The sequence below is a fragment of the Xiphophorus maculatus genome, chromosome 19 (genome assembly GCF_002775205.1).
Source record: "Xiphophorus maculatus strain JP 163 A chromosome 19, X_maculatus-5.0-male, whole genome shotgun sequence".
NCBI classification, from domain to species: domain Eukaryota; kingdom Metazoa; phylum Chordata; class Actinopteri; order Cyprinodontiformes; family Poeciliidae; genus Xiphophorus; species Xiphophorus maculatus.
Genome location: NC_036461.1, coordinates 2,448,833 through 2,466,604, shown reverse-complemented (window position 1 = coordinate 2,466,604; position 17,772 = coordinate 2,448,833). Strand labels below are relative to the sequence as shown.

Genomic DNA, 17,772 nt, shown 5'->3' with positions numbered 1-17,772 from the left:
AATTACCCTGATATATATATTTTTATGTTAATTATAATAGGTCCATGAATAATAAGGCAGAGAAAATCTTAATCTGCAGCACATCTTAGAATAAAAGTCTGAAAAGTAAGAATTAGTGGTTTTTCATTTGCCTAACTACCCAAGGTGGCTCAGCTTTGTGGGCCCTATCAGCAGTTTGACTATTCACTTAAAGACTTTGTGGCACTATTGGCCTATTATTTGACAGTAACCTGACAAGAAATGGGGAAAAAAAAACTTATTTTAATACTTTTACTTTTCCGTCCTCCTGAGCACTAACCCATGTAATGGCTGCAGTGAACTTATTTTCAAGTCAAGCTCCTTCATTTTAATGATTTTTGTTGGATTTGACTCGAGCTAATCAGAAACTCTGAACTTTCCTCTTTTTTTGCTTGTTAGTCGGAGCCAGCTCCGAGGAGCCCCCTCATGTGTTTTCATTTGTGCAGAAACTCTTTGAATTTAAAGAGGGCAGGAAATTCTACCTTGTTAAAATGAATTGTCATGTATGCTTGACAGACGCTTATAATGAGATTAGTGTAGCTACGTATCAAAGAGGAAATGTTGGAAATAAGAGAAGCGCTAATCCGCTCACAGCTTTATGACTAAATTTTTTCTCTACATGGCTTTTGCAAAACTTTGCCTTCTTACTGATTATCTGAATTGTTTTACAGCTCTCGTCTTGTAATCCTGAACTCAAAAACAACCAAAAAAGGACTGGAATTAATAACAATCAGAGATTTTGTGTTGATATCAGACTTGTAATAATAATTTACACAAAGGGATAAAGCCCTCTGCTTTGGCAGATTAACATAATCAGTAAAGAAAATCACACAAACCTATTAGCATAATCAGAATCTAATCATGGAGCTGCAGGGTGAGAGGCTGTGACTACTGACATTCTGACACTTAACTTCACATGTGACTGTTATTGACGAGAGTTTCTAAAAGTCACATCGTTAACTTGCTCACCTCATAAAGGTGCCAGGAGACCAAAGTGTGATCAAGCTTTGCTCTACCTGACTGGATCTGGGGCTGTGATTTGACACATTCATTACCAAACCTTCTGTTATTGATTTTTAGATAGATAGATAAATGGATTTTAGTGAGAGCGAGGCTCCCATGCACACAGCTTAGCCTTTCCACATCCCTAAGTCTCCTCCAGTGACCTTTACTGTTAAGATAAAGAAAGCTCTCAAAGCACACTGAGGGATGTGGAGGATTTGTAAAAGAGGACATTTATGAAAATCTATCCTGAAGCCTTTCTTAGAAATCCTTAGAAGACATAAAGGAAAGGACAGGGAGTTGGTATATGGAAGGAACATACTGAGAATCTAATATGGATGAAATGCTGGGAAAAATACCAGTCTATATGTGCATATGTAATGCAAAGTAAAAAGGAAGTCACAGGAGTCCATAAAAATAAAAAAACCTTTCTGTGGCACTATGGGTCTCAAGACTTCCACTGATAACATAAATACACAGCTGGAAACATTAACTTGTGATTCAGGTAGTTTATAAAAGCTGATACTGAACAATTGTTCAGGAAATAGTTCTCATAGTCCAAGGTGAGGTTAAAATTTTAGAAGCAGTTAATGTCCTATCTCCTGTAAATAAACTCTCTTTGTGTCTTCCCCTGATGTGTTCCCCAGATGCTAAAGCTAACGTCTGGCCCAAATGAACCACGACTAAAGCAAAGCCATGGTTCAAACTTTCAAACCTTCATGGAGCAGCTGAGGACTGTGTACACATGCAATGGAGACAAAATTAAGAGAGTAAAATGTAAAGAGTTTAGACAAAGAAACTGTCTGATAAAATGGTGATGACTCACTACTCTGCATATTTTGAAAAGCAAATATTTTTCTTCTTGCACCAAACAGCTACACACCATCAGTAGTAGAGGATTTTCAGAAAGGGTTTCTAGAGTGAAAACATTTAAAATATTTGTTTATGGTGTAAACACTGGTTTAAATATCCAGAAAATACTAATTCAAATCACCTGGAGCCTCAATCTGGCTTTCTCTGCCAGAAACCACAACATCAGTGACATTTTTAATAGTGTTTCTACATCTGTCTATTTGTAATTTTCTAATAAAAAAAAAAGTTAATGACAGAGAGGAAGGGGTAAATTATCTGCAGCATTGGGTAAGAGACACCCTGGGCAGGTCAACAGTCTATCGCAGGTTAAACAAAATGGACAAATTACCACATATGCACACACTCACTCCTAAAGGGGATTTAGACAAATCAATTAATCCAACATGCATGTCTGGACTTTGGGAGGAAGCCAGAGTACCCAGAGAGAACCTGTGCATGCACAGGCAGAAAGTGCAAACTCCATGCAGAAAAAGCCCAGACTTGGATTTGGACCACAGCATTGAAATGCATGTGCAAAGCTGGCCTCCATTTCATTACATTTAATAATTTTACTATAACTACACCACATATTTTCACCAGGGAATTTAAACACATTCAGTTTTGTGTATATAAGTAATAAGTGTAAACAGGAACACAAATCCAATGAATATCCTGCGTTAATCTGGACATTTCTGTCAGAAGTGCATTTCTGTCACATAAAAAAAAATATATATATATATATATTTTTTTTTTTACTTACGTCACTGTATATTATGATCTCAAAGTTTTTATTTGTCCTGTTTAATTATTCAGGAATGTCAAGACTTCACTTGCATTGTTTCTCAATTCACTGGTTTCTAGCAGAGTAAAACTGTTGGGGGTTCAACTAATTTTGCTTCAGTTTTAGGAGGTTATTTGTCACAGTATGTGATTGGAGGGATTGATTTTCTCCCTCCTACTACATTGATGAAACCCCTCCTGGGGGAAGCACTAGCAGGGATCCATCTCGTGCTGATAACTTTGAGCTATCTTATCTGGTTTCTGTTCAAACAAGAGTGAATGCTCGGATTTGCTTCAGGTGTTTGTCTCTCCATGTGTCCGTTTCTTCCTGTTTTTGTTTTCAATGTCAAAACCTGATTGATTGGGCAAGGCTATTTTTCTACTATTGTTGGAGCATGTGACAAACCATAAAATAAAATAAAAACTCTTGATTCACATATTGTAAAAATAATATGCATGAAACATTAAAAAGTATTAGTAGGACTCATTGTTGTTGCAACTGCTAGGAGGTATTTAGATGAGACAGCTATTAAAAAGAGGAAACACTGAGCTCAATGCAGTAACTTTCTGACTGGCTCAGGTGGAAGTAATCGTCTCTTGTGCGTTAGCAAAATTGTGTTGTTTTTTGGGGGGGATTTTCACAAACAAATACTTTGAAGCAGTCCTTAATTGTTGATAGGAAGCTCATATGTGCAAGCCAAGGTTAGCATTGTTAGCAGCTAACCGTTAGCTGGTCTCGGTGTCAGTCATAGCGCTTCTAACATTTGTATCTCTTTATCAAAGTTGTTTTTTTTCCATTAAACATGAACATCAAGTAAAAGCTGTGGAAGCCGTTTCGGTTTTTAGATGTAGCCGGGTGTTGCTAAGCTAGCTGATCGAGACGTTGTTTTTAGCTAACCTCACACGACTGGCAGCGACAGAAACACTTCCTTCTTTACTTCAAAATAAGAATCTTATACATATAAGATACCAAAATTAATGTATTCTCTATCGTACCAGGTTAATTATGAAAGCTGTCCTTACTCCACCAGATGTAGTCATCTGTAGTCATCCTGGCTGCAACGGGAAGCACTCCGAGGTTAAGGCACAAATAAATCTAAGGCCTTCATCTTGCAATGTCACAGCTTCTCACTTCCGGTCTACCGTTCACTTCCGGTTTACGTGACATCAATAAATGCAGAGTATTAATTATAAGGCGTTGTGCTATCAAACTTCATGTTTTGTTGTTGTTTTTATTAAAATATATCTTTTTAAATTTCATTTTGAACATCTTAAAACTGTAGCTTTAATTTATTACTGATATCCGTAATGTTGCTGCTTATGGAAGCTAAAGTATATCAGTTTTTATTGGCACAATAGTTTTTCAGTCGCAAAATTAGTTGCACACTTAACCCTTTAAAGCTGACACAAAAAAATAATAATTATAAACTAATAATTGAAATGTTTATTTTATGCTTTTCACAGAAAATACTTTTTTACTATGGCCTGGATTTTATGCATGTTTCTGTATTGTTATTGGTATTTTTTGTAATTATCATGACCTGTAAAATAGATTTTGTTTGCAATATAACAAATGGCACACTTAAACATTTTGCATGTGTTAAATATACAAAGGGAGAAGTCTCCCAACAATTATTGTATCAAATGCAAAATATTTGAAATGATAGGGTTAAATGATAAAAAGATAAATAAATAAGATCAATGTGCAACTTCCAACTGGTGACTTTGATTCTGGGTTATCCAACCAGTTTTACTGGACCTAACCATATTGCGCCTGAGTTGTGTCCACAGGGCATGGATTCTCAATTTGTCATGCTGCTTTGAACCGTCACCATTCAAATGGTAGCGCTAACCCCATAAACCAGTAAAACCTCAGAGCACAGGATACAGATGAGGGTGACTATATGCAGTGGCGGCCCCACACGAGTCTCTGCACACACTGGCTAGCAGTCAATAATCTTATCTTAAGAGGAGGCAAGTCTGGGCTGGCTGGGGTGGCTTCAGTGGGAACAGCTCTGCACTTCTAAGGAATCAAGTCCTTGACTGCAACTTTATCAGGAGTTTTTTTTTTTCCAAAGCTGCTTGTTTGAACACAGCAGCTCAACTAATTCATTAATTTATCTTTTGGGCACCAAGCAGAAAACAACTATAAACATGGTTCCTATTCATTATTGTGCCAGAAAAAATATGGTTTTCATCTCGTTTGGCTTAACAAGGTAAAAAAATTATTTCATCTTGGCACGTGAAGCATTGCATTTCCAAAGTATGCAAAGTTTTCCTTGGTTTCTCTGTTATTTCCAGCAATGTGTGAGAGAGCAAGACCTGACCTGCAGCCATACAATCCATCAGCATTAGTCCTACACAGTCCCCAGACTAAACACACTCTCATTACAGTGGCTGCGAGTGCCCAGAGGGCTCTTCTTCTACACAAGTTTATTAACACAAGACACAAAATACAATACGAAACCTGGGTACGCTGGACTTTTACAGTAAACATCACTTCAGTGCTTCTGGTATATAATTAAAGGATTTAAATGGCCTGAGCTTATTGGGAATGACATGGCAATATGATTACTGTGGAACATGCTGTACCGTGTATAGAAGAGTTGCTCCAGCATGATGTCATCTTCTTCAGGCCGCTGTGGATCCACGTCTGTGGTGTGAGGAGAGTGAAAGGCAGGAATAAATCAAGAACCAGCATCCTCTCCAATTATTGGCAAGCCTTATAAAGACGAGTAAAAGACCAGAAAATTGTTTGTTTTTTTCACAGCGTAATCTCATATGATGTTAAAAATGTAGAAAAATATACCCTTTAATTTCAGCACATTTATTTAGTTGAAAAATTCTCCATGGTAGAAAATAATAAATGACACAATCACATACAATGATGAGAAAAAATAGGATATTCCACAACATTCTGTGTTGTAGAATATAACCCCAACATTTATTCCCATTAAAAATGACTGAAATGAAATTAAATGACTGAAATCATATAATGAAGACATACAGTAATTACTCAGCAATTTTCAAGCCTTCTCCAATTTAAAACTCAGACATTTACTTTTTTTGCTACTAACTGCTAAAGATGGAGTGAACGCCACAGAACTGCCTGGGACCTTCAGAAAGGATAACTTAACAGCATCTGATTATTTAAAGCAGGAGGATCAAACTCAGTTTTATTTTTGGCCACATCAATATCAAGAATGAACACAAGGGCCACTTGTGGCTAAATATACTGATAAAACTATAAATTCAAATGTTAAAATATGAATAAATAAGTGTCTGCATTTGATTAGTACTCCTTAAAGTTAAATCATACTGAACTTCTTTTCATATTATTATAATTTGGCAAAATACAAATAAAATCAACTTAGATTTGATTGCTAAAATAATATTTAGACACACAATTATTGTCTTGAAGGATGTATGTCTCCGTCTAGAGTCTAGAGGGCCACATAAAAAATTCTGATGGACTGGATTTGGCCCCTATGCCTTGAGTTTGACATTTGCTCTAAAGGAAGTTAAAGAGTAATTAAAAATCTGTATAGAAAATAGACAACCTTGAAACATTTTTTCAAAATAAATGCCAACATGCCGTGAAGACATGTGGTCAAAACCTCAGCAATTCCTCTGTAAATCCATTGAGGACTGACTGAGACGTACAAAATGAAAAGTCCTGGGCCTAGTCAAAGCCTGAGTTGCTGCACAGTGACATGAAACAAATGTTGAAAAAACATTTTCCCACTTTCAAGCTGAAAGTTAAGAGTGGGAAACCGATGTCAGAGTCTGATGGAAAACAGGGAGAAATGCCATTAACGCAGCAGTCACAAAGCGTCATTAGTAAAGGAGGACGGTGAAACTGAAACTGTGTTTTATCTCAGGATGACCAACAATCCATACTCCCATTTCACACTTCACTATCACCATTTAGTTCCTTCCTACTTCCATTTCATTCCCATAAACAAACCATTCTGTACTTGTTTATCTCACTGATTCTATGTCAGCTTAGTTTTATTTGTTGTTTATTGAGATAGATTGTAATAAAATCCCATATAATTTAACTATATTATTTTCTAAATGTTTGTATTTGCATTCATCCTGCTGGAGTCAACAGTTTGAGGAACCACATCATGTTGAAACTTCTGTACATCTTTAAGTCTATAGGAGTTTTATAAAGACTGAAGATTTTTTCCCATTTTTCTCTACAAAGTAGCTTAAGAGCAGAGGATTTGTAAAAATCTATCTTCAAGTCTGATCTTTGACTGGGCCATTTAACAAGAATATTTTTGATCTAAGCCCCTCCTCTGTACCTCTGGCTGCATGCTCAGGGTGTTTCTCCTGCTGGAAGGTGAATCTCCACCTCAGGCTCAGATGTTTTGTTGCTTCTAACTTTCTTTCTTCCAGGATTTTTTTCATTTTACCTTCCATTTTCTCATCAATGCTGACCAGATTCTCTGCTCCTGCTGGACAAAAACATTTCTGTTAAACAATTGCAAATTATTATTTTCTTTTCAAGAATCAGAATTATGCACTATTGTGTGTCTGTTTGTCATAAAGAATTCCAATAAAATACATTAAGTTTGTGATTATAATGTGTCAAAATGTTAAAAAATTGAATAATTTTACAAAGTACATTATTTCCCATGTACAACCTTTATAATTTATTCAAATACTTCAATTCACTTCCAACATGGTGCATCCTTTTTGCAGAATGAAATATTCAACTTTTGCATTGGCCTCAAATTCAAGTTTGTTCCTTTCAAACGAGATTTGCCTGTGCAGACATAAACTTTGGCCTCTGATTCCATTTGTTTGTATCCTTGAGATAAACAGTTCCAGCAGCACAGTTCCTTAAACATCAGCTGTTTACATTCACGACAAGATCCTCCGCTCTCAAGTATCTGCTAAGCACTGGACCTTGAGAGACAGAGGCCACATCAAGGAGGTCAACAAAGAACCCGACACCCCGGAGATACATTTGCATTGAGTTGAGAATGTAAAGCAACAGCAGGGCATAAAAGTGCCTTTGAGGCAGCAAACACCTAAGTGGTAAAACAACAGCCTCCAAACGGCTGTAAAATCTTCCTTATTGTCAAAGTTCTTCTTATCTGTGGAGGGAGAGGCAGGAGAGCTGATCTTTGAGGAATGACAGTGTAGCTACAGGCAGCCTGCGAGACAAATGCTGGACCAGCTGACAGGGCTCGTTTTGGTATCATCTCACAAGTTAAGATAACAAAAAGGGTTTCAGTAACCAGCATACATGTGCAAACTATAAATCCTCAGAGTTGGAGCTGATATAAGATTTCACCTTCAGAAAAAGCCTGGACAAAGATTGTTCTGGGAAGCAGACATGGGTGGATTTGTCTTAAATTACCTGCTGCTGGAACTTGTTACATAAATCCTATGTATAGCGCGAGATTACCATTGAGTGACTCCTCTATATGGGCCAGAGGACTCCAATTTACAGAATGGCAGTAAACATTGCAACCTGAGTATAGAGGATAGTTGAGGATGTGTCTGCCAAGTGAAAAGTTAATTTGCGTTTTCATGTGCCACCAAAACACCCCCGTTTCCTCACCCTTAGCCCCCCGCCTCTTCTTGGCCCGCCCCATTGTGAAGCCATCAGATAGTGGCTTCCAGAGGTCCACACCTGTCTAAGGGCTATGCAGAGGAGATGGATGCATGCATTTTGAGCATCAGATAGCCGCTAGCAAGGGTTAGTATTGATCTAACGCTTCACTGGGCCTTTGTGAGAGCAGCAGCTGCTTTCGGGGGCTTTTAGATAAGCAATGCAAAGGGAATTGTTTCTCCTAAAACCTCTTTTTTTTCAGCCTGCACACATGAAAACCATCACTTAATTCAACACTCCATCGCTCTAGAACAAAATGTCCTTTCCCCTGACATTAAAATCAGCAAATAAGCATTAAAACATCTGCCTTCAGGGAACTGGAACGAGTATTGGAAATCACACAAGGATATGCAGCTCTTTGGATTTTCTTGTTTAATCATCTGTAGTCTCCAGAGTGGAAATAAAAAGGAAAACTCTACATGTTGCAGTGTTGCTCAACTATCCTCTATTCATTGCTACGCCTACACTTCCAGGCACTGAATGAAGTAGCGTTACTGTGGCTGAGATAAAATGCAGTGGGGTGGGATGGGGGGTCAGTGTGAGACCCTCCCTGGATGACTCACCAGCCACACCAGATCCTCATTCCCAGCCAATAATGAGGCATGCTAATGAGCGGGACAGCCACCCCAGCGCTCATCATTAAACAGCGTTGTGATTCATGTCAGGACAGGTGGCACCAAGCTCATCCCTTACTGTATCTATCCATACACAGCATGACTCTTAGTGTGGACTACTCTCTACTCAGAGCCTTACTTTGTTGTGCTACGACTTGGGCTGAGACGATTAATTGTGATTAATCAATTGTCAACTAACTTAGCAATCGATTCATTGTTAACTGGAGTATGCAGACTCAGAAAAAGGAAAGTTGCTGAAAGAATGCACTGTACAAATAATACATACATTTTTTATCTGAGATTAAAAACAATTGTCAGTAAATATGTTCAAGTGGCAGTTTTGGCAGCATCTTGTTGAAGATCTGCAAAAAAATACTACTTTTTTTTGTACCTTTTACAGTTATTCATTGGTTAATTCAAAAAATAACAAATAGATCAGATCTGTACTGTATTGATGAATCAATCAGTAAGATCTGAGCTTTGCACATGTTGATGTGCAAAGCTCAGTATTTTTGTTGCAGATGCTTCCTTTGCTACAAATGATCAGGCATTCATTATAGGGATGATGTCATTGCATTTCCGGCAATAAAATGTTTATTTTCTTATTTAAGAAGGAGTTGTATTACTCCTTTATTTGCCTATTTTATGTATTTCTAATACTATACACAAAATGTTTAAAGGATAAGTGAAAAATTTGCTAAATGTGCCCATTTTTTTATCTGATTAATCATCAGAATAATCTATAGAATAATAATCTATAGAAGAGTTGATAACTCAATCTAGGTTTTGCTACATCCTTTTATAGGGATAACAAAATAACCTAGAGATGAAACAACGTCTCTGTTGATCAGTGTCTCTCATCGGTGCTCAGAGGAGAATTATTGCAGGTCCTTGTTGTTAGACTTTACAACCTTCTGCCCCAAACAAACTCAACAAATCTTTATTAATCTGCTGTTATTTACACTTTTTCTCATTTCAGATAACATTCCTGCTGCTGTTTTTTCACTTCTTGTAAACAGTGAGATGTTTCTTCTACATATTACATATTGTACATTTTTGTTTCTTTAAAGATCCTCATCAGTTGCACATTTCTTTTAATATGAGTATGCTACTTTTAATAACAGCACAGTTTCATTCTTTCCTATGTTGTAAATTTGCTTCTTCTGTACAGTTTCTTCTTAATTTGTACCTTTGTATGAATATGCATGATCACAATTACCTTGTGACACCTGAATTTCCCCACTGTGGGAGAAAAAAAAAAAAATAATTCTATTCTAAAATGCTGTGTTTTTACCCAAACTGCATCCAGTCCAAACGGGATCATTAGTTCATCTGGAGAAGGAACGGGACAGCTGCTCTGATGCATCCATCAGCTCAGAAAATACTGTGATTTGTATTTGCATGAAGGAACCTCCTGAGAGCAAACATCTGATAAAGTTTAATCAGCACAGGGTGGCCATGATAAAGCATTTCAGCTCTGTCTCTGTCTGGGTGGGTGAGTCAGAGCTTTGTCTCTATATGTTCCAGGGATGTAGAGGAATAAGCCCCTGTTTATACCCAAAAATGTCTCTCTCTCTTAATCTGAACCACTTTCCTGAGCCATGCCTCCTTTAGCCTCGTGTTTCTTTTCTTTTTTTTTTCTTCCTCTCTCTCTCTCCCTGCTATTCTGTCTCTGCTTTCTGAGCTCGGTCTGTATCAGTTGAGGCACTTCTTAAGCCCCAGCTGGGGGAGAATACGGCGGCTTGGTGGGGGGAGGGTTTCAAAAGGGTAAGTGATTGCCCTCTAGGGGACGAAGCAGAGAGAAAAAAGCAGGACGCCTTATCGCCCAAGCCTCCAATAGCACTGCTGGCTCCCACCCAGAGCCACGGGGGAGGCGTGTGGAGGGGATGGAGGAGACGCCAGCTCGATGCTACACTGCCTCTTGACACAGCAGACTCAGCAGGGTTCCTTCCATCTCCTCCTGCCAGTACAGGCACAGATAGCGGCTGCACAGGCAAACGTTGCCATCTGAATGAGCGCCGCTGCTCCACGTTCCACACGAGAAAACGTTCAGATTGTAAAGAAAATAAATAAAAAAATAACAGCTTGTTTATCTTGTGATTTTGGTATTCATCCATTGCCTCAATTAGTTCACACAAATCACCCATTTGGATGAGGTGATCTGTTTTATGAGACGTGTTATTCCAGGAGATGCTGCAGGTGTTCTCTCACTGTAAACAGGAAGTAAGCAGAATGTGCTACTGACCTACTTTCTTCATTCAAATGAAGGCATGGAAACAAACAGGAGAAAATCCTCAGGAATCCGGATAATAAAAAAATGAATATATGTGGCACCACCAGGCCTCATGGTCAGCACACGTTTGGGTGATTTAATGACCCTTAAAAAAAAAAAAAAAAAAAAAAAACATAGTTTGGATTTTGTTTTCAATTGTTAAATATTACATTGAAATAAAAAATAAGAATAAATCTACATTTATGTTGACTATATTAGCATTTGAAACATTAAAATGTAGAATCACCTCCAAAGATGCAAAAACAATCTGACCCTTTTTCATGTCCTTTAATAAACACCTAACTCTGCAACCATGGTGACTGCAGGACGTTATGTTTGTAATGAAGACTTTAAAAATGTTATATTACCTCAAAAAAACCAGAATTCTGCTTCTTCCTCCATTTCGTCATGTTCCACCTTTGTAGTTTCGCTCATTTTGGTCCAAACTTATTATAAGTAACGCAGCTGACTAAAGCTGGACATTTCATATCACCTTTAACAAATGACAACTTAAAGTAATTTTCCATATTTTAATCATATTCTGCTTTTGGCAAATGATGCTTTGTGACTCCAGTAAATAACACACAGCAGCAGGACTCTGCTCCGTTATCCTGGTTTGATCAGGGTCATGCCTTATGTTATATCTCAATAATTGATGAAAACACTCAACCACAGTAAAATAAGTTGGTTTAAGTGCATGGGGAAGAAATACTTTCTTTAAAGGGGTAAAATGTGGGCAGAAAATGATCAAATGGGAATGTGAAGGTACAAATGATCAAATTGACCCAGAATTAAAAGAAAGACAATGAGTTTATGACTTTATCAGTTTATGAATATGTGGAGCCTTATCATTACAGTAGACATTAAATTGTGGGTGGTGTCAGAATGAGAAAAAAATTGATTTTTATTTTGAATTGCCATTTTGATTCATGTTTCTGTTACTATAAAAACCTGATTTAAAGTTCAACTCATTCATTTTCCCTTCCACTGTCACCACATGCTTGCTCTGGAGGAGAAATTGCTGCAAAGTCAATGACTTGATACATTCAGCAACTAAAGTAAAATTAAATAGTTTAATTAAAATCTGTCGTTATGACTGAAATGATAAGATTACATGTTTCTGGATATGAATGAGTTGTTTTTCAAAGCAGCCTGTATGCCAACTGAATGGTTTTAATGTTAATAAGAAAGTAAAATAAATATATGTTTGTTTTTTATTTGGCTTTTTACTGTGTTTTGATGATCCAAGTGTGAAAATATGCACATAACGAAGTGACGTCACTGGGAGCCGTTGGCGGAGGGGGTCAGAGAAGGTCAGTGATTTTAAGTTTTTAATATTTTGAATAAGAAAATACTTTTACATTTTGTATTTTAAAATGAATCTGAAAAAAAATCCCACTCCTTTTTAGTTTTTTATATCAGTTTCTGTAAAGATTCCGAATGCGGAGCTCCTCATTAATGCATGAGTAAAATGCATGAGGCGGTAATGACACCACAGCGTCGATATGAAGCTGTTTCCAGCTGTAAAAATATAACGCTGGTTAGCAGACAAGCAGACGCACCGACGCAGCAGGCGCCTGGTACAGTGTCCAAGCGCCACCTTCAGTTTTCAACCTGAGGGAGGAGGGGAAAGGACAATAAGTCAATATTTTCCCACAATTCACGTGGAAAACATGATTTGTCATCATAAAAACAACCTCCTGATATTATATGAGGAAAAATATTAAAAAACAGAAGTCAGGCTTGTGCGCGCTCCGGTGCGTAAAGCCGCTGTGCGGAGCGCGCGGCGCTGACTGGGTGTTTAATATGCTTGTCTCGCCCGGCGTGTTGCCCCAGACACTATGTAGCACAAATCCCCACCTCCACTCAGAGCCTCCTGCCTCCACAGAGCAGAGGAGGCAGGAGCCGAAGGGGTTAACCGGAGTCTTCGGAGTCTGCTGGGCGGAGTGGAAGGAGCGGGATTGGATGACTGGCCTGTGACGCAGGGGACATGAAAAAGCTGATAACTAGTTAAGAAGGCAGTTTGTAACTCTGGAAAAAGAGTGCAGAGCTTGAGACACGTTAAGCAGAGGACGTGGATGAACCAGAGAAAGCTGAGCCGTCCTGGCGGTGAGGAGCTGTTAGAGACTGCAAAGTGACTCCGAACTGTGGACAATGGTGCAGCACACGGACCACGGCGAGACGGATGGCAGCATGTCCAGGGAGGCCACCGACTCGGAGGAGAGCGAGTTTATGGCATGCAGCCCCGTGGCAATCAACCCGGACTGGTGCAAGACGGCCACCGGGCACATCAAGAGACCCATGAACGCCTTCATGGTCTGGTCCAAGATCGAGCGGAGGAAGATCATGGAGCAGTCCCCGGACATGCACAATGCGGAGATCTCCAAGCGCCTGGGCAAGCGGTGGAAGATGCTGAAGGACAGCGAGAAGATCCCGTTCATCAGAGAGGCCGAGCGGCTGCGGCTCAAACACATGGCCGACTACCCCGACTACAAGTACAGACCCAAGAAAAAACCAAAGCTGGACAGCTCCAAACCCTCGGCGCCGTCACCGGAGAAGTGCGGCAAGATCGCCAAGACCCCCAGCAAGAAGTGCTCCAAGATCAAGACCAAGAGCGGCTCCAAGACCGCTCACGGCTACGCGGAGGACTGCGTGTTTCCCAGCATAAAAGTTGCAAAGACTGTGAAAAGTGAGCTCACCGATGAGGACGACGATGACGAGTATGAAGAGGACTACCGGATGGGCTTTAAGGCGGGAGAGGAGGAGCGCCTGAGGCCGTACGGCGTCGCCAAAGTTCCGGCGAGCCCGACTCTCAGCTCTTCGGCGGAGTCGGAGGGGGCGAGCATGTACGAAGAGGTGAGGAGCCACAACAGACTGTTTTACAACATCAAGAGCATTTCCAAGCAGGGCGCGCTGCACGCTGCCTCCGTCTCACCAGCATCCTCCAGGTCTGTGTCCACCTCCTCCTCCTCCAGCAGCAGCAGCAGCAGCAGCGGCTCCTCGTCCGGGGAGGACGCGGACGACCTGCTGTTTGACTTTAGTTTGAATTTCGCTCCGAGCGCCGCGGGCTCCGAGCTGGGCAACCCCAGTTCAGGAAACCTGTCCCTGTCTCTGGTGGATAAGGACCTGGACTCGTTCAGTGAGGGCAGCCTGGGCTCCCACTTTGAATTCCCAGACTACTGCACGCCAGAACTGAGCGAGATGATCGCAGGGGACTGGCTGGAGGCGAACTTTTCCGACTTAGTCTTCACATACTGAAGAAAAACACAGAAACTGTTCCTCTAGTAATAACAGAGAAGGAAGATATGAAATTATATGTCCTGGTCAGATTGTCCCTAGCCCTGCCTCTTGTGGGTTTTCTAGGAGAGGGAGGAGGAGGAGGAGGAGGAGGAAGAGCAGGACCGTGATCAGAGGTGAGGTTTGAGGAATGAGATGCTTCTGAAGCTGGTAGCAGAAAAAAAAGAGAGGAGAAAAAAACGGCAAGGTCTGCAGACTTTTTTTTATCTGACAGCATGACAGGGTTTTCTGGATTTTTTTCCCTCATAGGTCTGCATTTACTGCTCAGCTTCACCAGACCACAAAGGGAAGAACTTCTATGCATCTTATCCTCTTCAAGGCAAACAAAAACAAACTGCAGGGAGCTGAACTCGGACTGTGGACTGTCTCAAAGCAAATCTGTGAACTGAAGATTGTTCAGGATGCTACTTTTCAACGGTTTGTGTAATTTCTAAATGCCGCAAAAATGGTTTTGTTTTTATTTTTTGATTTTTTGGTTCGGTTTTTCCTTTTTGTAACTGATTCCTTTTACCTCCTGGTTTGGAAAAATCAAGCAGCCTAAAACCTCTGCAGAGTATGCAGGTGCGGAGGAAACATTTTGATACATAACAGACCTCATCTTTTTAAAAGAAAAAGATATTTTCAGGCATATTTTTGTACAGTTGAAAAGGGAATGTTCTTACTGTGCTTTCAGTGAGTTTCAGGCACTTCTTCCCTTTATCCTTTGTTTTTACGCATGCAAGGTGAGTCCTGGTTTTAAGGATTAAGTTAAACAGAAGACTTGCATCAAAAATGCCTTGTGATTTTAAACTAGGTTTTGTACAGTTGTAGAGCAGATTTGTTGAGTATTTGTAGACGATACAATGGCATCATGGGGAACACATACCTCAGAGCTGGAACTAGTTTCAAGATTGTATATGTACTGTAATATAGTAAAGTTAGGAGTTTATGTATATCATACTCGTGATATGTGGATGGGTCCCGATCGCAGGTGTGAAACTGGATTTCTTTTTGGTATTTTTTATGGCACATACTGTTTTTTTTCCCCCCCTTTCTCATTTTTTTGTGCAATATATACTCTTGAGATACAGACCATCAACAATTGTAGCAAGTGATGGAAAAACAGACTCGTGCACTGTCGACATCATCTCGGGTTATGATGCTGAAGCCTCTCTGGGCAGGGAAATAAACAGAATCAGCTGGAACTGATACAAAACAACTGTAATGTGGCCTGGTGGTGTGATGCATGCTAATAAAACACATATATCAATTTGAATGTTATTCGGATCTCATAATGGGGCAGAACTGACAGCAAAAAAACTCACACTTGGTTGCAAATTAGGGGAAATAAAAGTTCCACAGAAAAAAGGAGGCAAAGTCTGATTCAGTGGTGGCCTGGCTTTATTTTACCAAGCAAGCAAAAAAAGAACATTCCATAGTCCTGTTTCATGAAATGAAACTTTATTTTAAAAACTGAAGACTGCCTTCTTTTTTTAAAGACATGAACCACAAACCTGTATTTTTTATTTCTTGCACTTAAAAAAAAGCAGATATTGTTTATTTTTTATGTGGGTCTTACATATGAAGTTTGTTTGATTACGAGTTTTTTGGAATATGGCTTAATTATATGCCGAGACATTTTGTTGGAAGTTCTGGGCAGAAGTTACTTCACATTCCAAGTGTGAATCTCTCTTTGACTCATCTTTTTAATAAATAAGTACCTACCACCATCCACTGTCCTTTCAGTTTGTGAATATATGTACACAGATGTGTTATTTGTTGCGGTTTTGAAATGGATGTGACGACAGAATTATGCCTGTTTTTGTATGTAGGCGGAAATCTTAAATGGATGGGCTCAAACTAACATGTGAATTCACATTTAATAAAAAGGAGAAAAAAGCAAAAAAAATGTTTTGAACTGAAGTGTTGAGGTGTTCTCTGCTCTTTTCTTTCTTTCACTTAGCCTAAAAACAGACCAGGCTTCTTTAAGAACTTGAATTACCCGCTAGTAAGTGGTGAGAGCTCTGATTGGTTGCCGTGGTGGTCCCCTTGGAAACAGAGCTGGAAACAGGAGCTGCTGCTCTCAGCGTGAGGGAGCTCTCAGTCTGTCTGGCTTTCATTCAGAAAACCAGCCCTCCACTCTTAAAGCACTCAGCACACAGCAGCTCGCACATCAGACCAGGAAATGTCTGAATGCAGCTCAGGGGGAAGGGAAGCTGGTTACTGACGGCTAAAATGTAAAATAATGGATGTTTAGGTATTGCTTAAAAAATTTAAAGAGATCTAAATCCACTCATTCTTAATTTTGAGTGAGTGACGCTCACTTTTTAGACAAGGTTTTGCAATCTGCTGCTTTTTAGTCCTCCCACAGTAACTCTTTTTTAAATAATTCTGGATAAAAATAGCAAAAACTGCTTTGTTTTTAAATATAAGCTCATGAAAAAGTCTAGATTCAGCTGTTCGTTGTTATCATGAAATATATTTAAAGAATAGATCAAAAGATGTGAAGAATCGTTTTCTTTCTTCAGTCTTTTATAATTTTTAGTACTAAAACTATTAGCATTTCCCTTCATTTTCCAAGAAAATATGTTCGTTTACCCTTATTTTGATATAAAACATAAAATTAATTTCTTTTGTAATCATAAAAAATTAAACTTTCTGTAATAGTATTTATAAAATTAGATAAAGTATATTTTTTTCAAAGATCCACGTGGGTTTTCTGACTAGATCAATTTCATTTAGTAGGGTTGAGGTCAGAAATGGTTCTCTGCTCTTGCTTGTCTTTAGTCAATTTAAATAGCAACAAATTGCTCAAAGTTTAAATTAATTTCAAGTCGTTTTCTTTTTATTCCTCACCAAATCGATTCCTGCTTAATAAGTGAAAGAAGTAGTTCTGAGGAAACTAAAAACATTAATGCTACAAGTTTAACTGAAGCAAAACATTATCATCAAATTAGATTCATATTGTTTATATCATAAGTGAAGAGATTTTGCTGATCTCATATGCCTGTGATTTCTCTCAACAACATCCATAAGACATCCCTGTCATTTATGATGTCATGCAGAATATAATTAGCAGCAGGGCCAATGGTTTCCGTCGGTTACGTCTTCAGGGTCTCATGAGGCCAGCAGGAGCGGATCCCGCCTCACACAGAGCAGACACACAGTCCAATGGTACATGCTGGCCATGCGTGGCTGCACAGGTAGTAGCCTCCACATTAAGTCAGTTTGCAAATCTGTAATAAAACATTTATCTAGCTATTACTTTACCTGACCTATTGGTCAAAGTTGCTAATGGGTTCCAGGACTATTCCCAGCTGGATCTGTGC

The 17,772-nt window shown here is 39.2% G+C and overlaps 1 protein-coding gene across 1 annotated transcript; it reads left to right on the top strand.

Moving 5' to 3' along the window:
* Positions 1–13,181: 13,181 nt before the first annotated feature.
* On the top strand, positions 13,182–16,309 carry sox11 (SRY-box 11). The gene has a single exon (XM_023352125.1). It carries the CDS (start codon positions 13,322–13,324, stop codon positions 14,423–14,425), a length of 1,104 nt encoding a protein of 367 aa, XP_023207893.1. The 5' UTR covers positions 13,182–13,321; the 3' UTR covers positions 14,426–16,309.
* Positions 16,310–17,772: the final 1,463 nt, after the last annotated feature.

Coding starts and splice junctions, on each gene's coding strand:
- sox11 (XM_023352125.1), top strand. CDS start 13,322: ATGGTGCAGCACACGGACCACGGCGAGACGGATGGCAGCATGTCCAGG.